Source organism: Micropterus dolomieu, linkage group LG07 (genome assembly GCF_021292245.1).
Source record: "Micropterus dolomieu isolate WLL.071019.BEF.003 ecotype Adirondacks linkage group LG07, ASM2129224v1, whole genome shotgun sequence".
Taxonomy (NCBI): Eukaryota; Metazoa; Chordata; class Actinopteri; order Centrarchiformes; family Centrarchidae; genus Micropterus; species Micropterus dolomieu.
The window spans coordinates 15,691,064-15,696,615 of NC_060156.1; the positions used below are offsets into that span (position 1 = coordinate 15,691,064).

Here is a 5,552-nt window from a genome sequence, read left to right on the forward strand (position 1 = left end):
AGAAACATGTACAGGCCCGCATGAAGTTCGCCATTCACCACCTGGACGACTCAGAAGAGGCCTGGAAGAAGGTGATGTGGTCAGATGAGACCAAAATAGAACTTTTTGGCCTCAACTCAACTCGTCGTGTTTGGAGGGCAAAGAACACCGAGTACAACCCAAAGAACACCATCCCCACCGTCAAGCATGGTGGTGGCAACATCATGCTTTGGGGGTGCTTTTCAGCCAAGGGGACGGGACAACTCCATCGTATTGAGGGGAGGATGGACGGGGCCATGTATCGTGGAATTCTGGACCAACATCTCCTTCCCTCAGTGAGAGAGCTGAAGATGGGTCGAGGATGGGTGTTTCAGCACGACAACGACCCTAAGCACACCACCAAAGCAACAAAAGAGTGGCTGAAGAAGAAGCACATCAAGGTTCTGGAGTGGCCTAGCCAGTCTCCAGACCTGAATCCAATTGAAAATCTTTGGATGGAGCTTAAAATTCGAGTTGCCAGGTGACAACCTCGGAACCTGAATGATTTGGAGGCTGTCTGCAGGGAGGAGTGGGCCAACATCCCTGCCGAAATGTGCACAAACCTTGTCACCAACTATAAAAACTGTTTGACATCTGTGCTGGCCAATAATGGCTTTTCTACAAAATATTAACATGCTGTTTGTCCAGGGGGTCAAATACTTGTTTTTCCTCATCAGATGGTTATCAATTTTAATAAATTCATATGATGTGATTTTCTGGAATTTTCTTTGGGTTTCTGTCTTTCACTGTTAGAATGTACATATGATTAAAATTATAGATCGTTGCATTCTTTGTAAGTGGGCAAACCTGCAAACTCAGCAAGGGGTCAAATACTTATTTCCCCCACTGTATTTTGCCTTATTGAAGTTCTGCAACCATTTTCACAGGTCTGCATTTTTTTTTTCTTCCCAATTTGGTGGTATAAACCACAGTCAAGGTGAAAATGCAAAGAACACACATTTCACTTCAGACATTTTAATCTGCAAAACCAAATCTCATGGAATTTAGAAGAGTACAGTGTGTCTGCTCAGTAGTACAGCAAGAAGTCTGTGGCTGGTCCATGTCAACAAAACAAACGTGTACATGAGAGTCAAAAAATGACATGCTAAACTGAACATATACTAAGTACAGTGCTCCTTGGGCCATTTTATTTCCATAATTAATTCATACAGTGAGAGTCAAAACAATATTTAGGAATGTTTACAGATGTGAAATCTGCGTAAGCTCAGCTCCAGTCTTGAAATGGTTGTCCCCATCCTGCGATGAGACTCACTTTGAGTTAACTGTTCAGAGAGGAGATTGTGATAGGACAGGTTCAAAAAGTTTTGTAGAGGCACGGTGCAGCTTCACTCACATCAAAGTGTTTTGGATTAGGCCGTCAGAGAGCCCGCCCCTGCTCCGACCGTGACACCCAACCTCAACCCCAGAATTATCCGTATTGAGTCTGTTCCACTGGCTGCTGTGGTGTGTTGCTGCAGTGGGCCGGTAGCGTGTCACAAAGAGCACATCTCAGCGGTCCAGCGAACGTTTCTGGATTGCTTCGACCACCGCCGTGCGCAGGAGAGCGATGACAGATCGGGGGTCGTCACTGCCTATCACAGCGCTGCCTGAAACAATCATGTTGGCTCCCGCCTGGGGCAAACATGAGCACATACACACTGTAAGAGAAACTCACAAAAACGATTTGAATTGTAGTTGGTTGTTTTAATAGGCCGATATGTGCGGATGTATTCTTTACCTCTGCACACTTGTGAATGGTGTCAGGGCCGACCCCTCCATCTACCTCAATGTCTAATGAAGGGAACTGACTCCTCAACCAGCTCACCTGGGGTCACATGCACAAAAATGAAACAAAGAGCACCAAAAGCATAATTTCTACATCACAATATTCACATATCAGCGAGAATAAGAAAGACTGTGATCTGGGTTCAATCAAAAATGTCCTCTTGACCAGATCTGAATGCAGGTCAGAAAAACTACTGTGTTTTGGTGAATAGGAGCTACTAACAGAGCTTTGTCTCTGCTCTCATGCTGCTTTCATAAATGCAGCACAACATCTCATCAGTGTGCTACATGTGTTCCGCAATGGCTCGCTATGTATATTTAACATCACCACTTTGCAATAGTATAGACTGACAATTGTTTTCCTTTGTCCTTACCTTGGGCATCATGTCATCCATGAACTTCTGTCCACCAAAGCCAGGTTCAACAGTCATGACCAGAGCCATGTCAATCTGGTTAGCCCAGGGTGCTAGCTCTTCAACAGTAGTGCCAGGCTTTATGGCCAAACCCACCTACAAAACTCACACAGTGTTAGTATGAAGAAATACTAAATACAATACCCTCAGCACTTGTGTTTGTTACTGATTACTGTTTCCGATATGCATTTTTCAAAAAGTCTGTGAAGGTTCTCAGTCATCCAGGTCATAGTTAGTCAAAGGCAACTGGACTTTGTTGAAGATACTAGAAATTAGAAATAGATACCAGAAATTTTTCAAAAAGTCTTTCCAGACAAGCCTACCCAATATGTGGTTTCTTAAAGGTTCAGTGTGTAATATTTCTCAGGATTCATTGACAGAAATGCAATATAATATCTATAACTATGTTGTCAATGGTGTGTAAAGACCTTGTATAATGAACCATTATGTTTTTATTACCTTAGAATGAGCCATTTTTATCTACATAACTGTGGGCACCCCCTCCTATGGACGTCGCAGTATTTTGTCATCATGTTTCTACAATAGCCGACCACGGACAAACAGTGCTACCGAGCGCGTTTCGTCACCACTGCATTCTTCTTCTGCTTGTATAATTCCGTCAGTGTAGACGCCGTCACTACATTAAATGCATCCATAGAAGAAGAAGAGGAAATAATAATAATAATAATAATTATAATAAACAGTCTCTAAGTAGTCCTCTGGTTTATTAGAAGTAAGAAGAGAAGTGACATTTGGACAAATGAATGAGCACAGTGTTATTCAGCACGAGAGCCGACAGCCTGTGGATCTTTATACCATGAAGCCAGGAGTCCGACAGATGCAGACAGCTAACGGCAGAAAGATCACTGACATAATCAGTGTGGATTTTCCCAGATGGAAGCCTTTGATGTGGGACAGATGTTTTCAAAGCAGAGCTGAAGTTGGCTGTTTTCTGCTGGACAGGTAGCGTACACAAAATCCATGTGTTGCTACAACGGGAGGCTCTCCGCAGCACCACGCAACTTACTAAATTCTTCCATCTCGCAAAGAAAATAAAGGTTGGATTGAAACAGTGTAGCCAAGAGAGGCTGCACAAAAATTACCGAACATTTTAATCCGTGCATGAATAGGCTAACAGTTCATGTTTGCTGTGTACCATTGGATGTACTGACAACTAGACTATCACTGAATTAATTTGAGAAATCTTACAAACTGTAGGAATCTCCGGAAAGCATTCCTGTTCCAGTTGCTAGTGAGCTATTACATAGCTGCAGTCTCCGGTACTGCAGCTATTGTTTTTCTAACTAAAAACCCACTGATGTTGATGTTCAAGCTCATCTTCATTACATTAAATCAGGCACACTTGAGGGCTGCTTGATTAAATGTAATTAATTAAGAAAACACAAAAAAACAATTTTTTTTTTTTTTTATTGCTGGGCAATAATTTAAATTTTTAATCGAGATTAATCGCATGATTTTCTTGCGATTAATCGCATTGTTAAGCGCAAAATTGAATAATGTGTATTGTGTACTAAAGTAGTGTATTGCGCACTTGTAATTTAAATGTACTGCTGTAATGTGCTTTTTACAGGCAGTATTCCCTTTACCAGTAGCAATAAAATATTACCTATACCCTAAACATTAATGTAATCCAATCCAATATTAAACCAAAGCTATTTGCCACTGCATTACCTTTTATCTAGCTTGTTAAAACAAGTTTCCATCAGAGTCCAGTTTTCTTTTCTTCAACATCCCGCCCCTCCTGTGACCCATGGTTTGACTGTATGTGTATTCAGAGCCAGTGAGCAACGGACTTTCAAAATAATAATTTTTAAAAAACTGCGTTGACGTGCGATCAAATAATTTTCGGCGTTAATTCATTATGCGATAATAACGCGTTAACGTGCCCAACCCTAGTTTGTTTGCTTTCTCCAATTTGGTTTTGAAACAAAATAATCAAAGAAAGAAGCATACACGGATTGATTAGAGTCCCCTGAATCTCTTCAGAACAACTGTGATGAAGAGGATCATAAAACACACACAAAAGAAGATGAAAAAGTTGTTGAAAGTGGGAGTCAACCCCACAATCCTTGGATTGCGGGTCCTGCACTCTACCAACTATGTTAACCAGTCACACTGAAAATTGCTCTGAAATGATCCTAAAGAAATGCACCGGCCGACCCTGTATCCAGCTATGGTTTGTTATCTCGAGATCACGAGAAAATTATCCCGTTATCACAGGAAAACAGTATAAAAAATATTTAAATACATGGCCGCTTAGGGCTTCCATAATTTTCTCACCTTCATGCCACTCTCTTTTATCTCCTTGATGAGGTTTCCAGGGTTGGTGGTGGCCTCTATGTGGAATGTGTACTGGCTGGCTCCTGCTGCAGCCATGGGCTTCACCCACTGCTCTGGCCGAGACACCATCATGTGCATGTCTGCAACATTAACACTGTCACAATGCTGCACTCCACCACACAGCAGAGGTATTCATGATTCAAGTTAAAGTCTAGCATGTGTGTGGCGAAGGGGTTTCTCTCACCAAAGAAAGGGTCTTGGCCTATTGACTTCCTCAGGCACTCTACCATGGGATGTCCAAATGTGATGTTGGGGACAAAATGCCTTTGAAGAGAAACAGAAATGTAACTTCCAGCTGTGACGAAATAGTCTCATCTTGCACAAACAGTTGCAAACTAAGGCCTTGCATAAGTGTAACGTTAGAGGAAGATAAAATATGTCTAGCGGGGAGATGGAAGAAGGCTTAGTATAATGTTTGACAGTCTGAGCGTTTAAAAGACTCTTCACTAACACACTTAAGCCAGTTGAATCCAGTTACACACTTATTGGCTTCCCCAGCTTAACTTCTGGCGAGCTAGCTTAGCTTGTTGATGTTAGCCAACTTTAGCTCTCACGCACTGCACTTCCAATCGGCATGCTAGTCGTTAGCATGCTAGGTTATCTAACTAACTACTGATAAACTGACCCGTCCATAACGTCAAGGTGCAGGTAGTCTGCTCCGCACTCCATCATCCGCACACACTCGCTGCCCAGACAGGACAGGTCGCTGCTCAGGATGGACGGACCGATCTTCGCACTGTAAGACATGCTGCTGTTTGCCTGCAGCCTGGCTGCTTCTTCTTCTTCTTCTTCTTCTTCCTCTTCCTCTTCTTCTTCTTCTTCTTCTTCTTAGTTAATGGCGGATTGCAAACAACTTTTAAGTGCATACCGCCACCTACTGTACTGGAGTGTGTAACATCATATCACTCAGCTATCAACCTCAATAAGGTGCTCTCATATTCTGTTCACCAACCCAGTGTCTTTAAGAAATTTAAA

General features: G+C 42.3%; 1 protein-coding gene across 1 annotated transcript; it reads right to left on the bottom strand.

Annotated features, from left to right (window-relative positions):
* Window positions 1–977: 977 nt before the first annotated feature.
* Window positions 978–5,361, bottom strand: rpe (ribulose-5-phosphate-3-epimerase). Its single transcript, XM_046055093.1, has 6 exons — window positions 5,203–5,361; window positions 4,762–4,841; window positions 4,518–4,657; window positions 2,178–2,312; window positions 1,757–1,843; window positions 978–1,650 (listed from the first exon to the last, which is right to left on the bottom strand). Exons 1-6 carry the CDS (start codon window positions 5,322–5,324, stop codon window positions 1,528–1,530), a joined length of 687 nt encoding a protein of 228 aa, XP_045911049.1. The 5' UTR covers window positions 5,325–5,361; the 3' UTR covers window positions 978–1,527.
* Window positions 5,362–5,552: the final 191 nt, after the last annotated feature.

Coding starts and splice junctions, on each gene's coding strand:
- rpe (XM_046055093.1), bottom strand. CDS start 5,324: ATGTCTTACAGTGCGAAGATCGGTCCGTCCATCCTGAGCAGCGACCTG. Junction 2,313..4,517: donor TAAAAGAGAGTGGCATGAAG/GTGAGAAAATTA, acceptor TGAGTTTTGTAG/GTGGGTTTGGCCATAAAGCC. Junction 1,651..1,756: donor CCATTCACAAGTGTGCAGAG/GTAAAGAATACA, acceptor TGTTTGCCCCAG/GCGGGAGCCAACATGATTGT.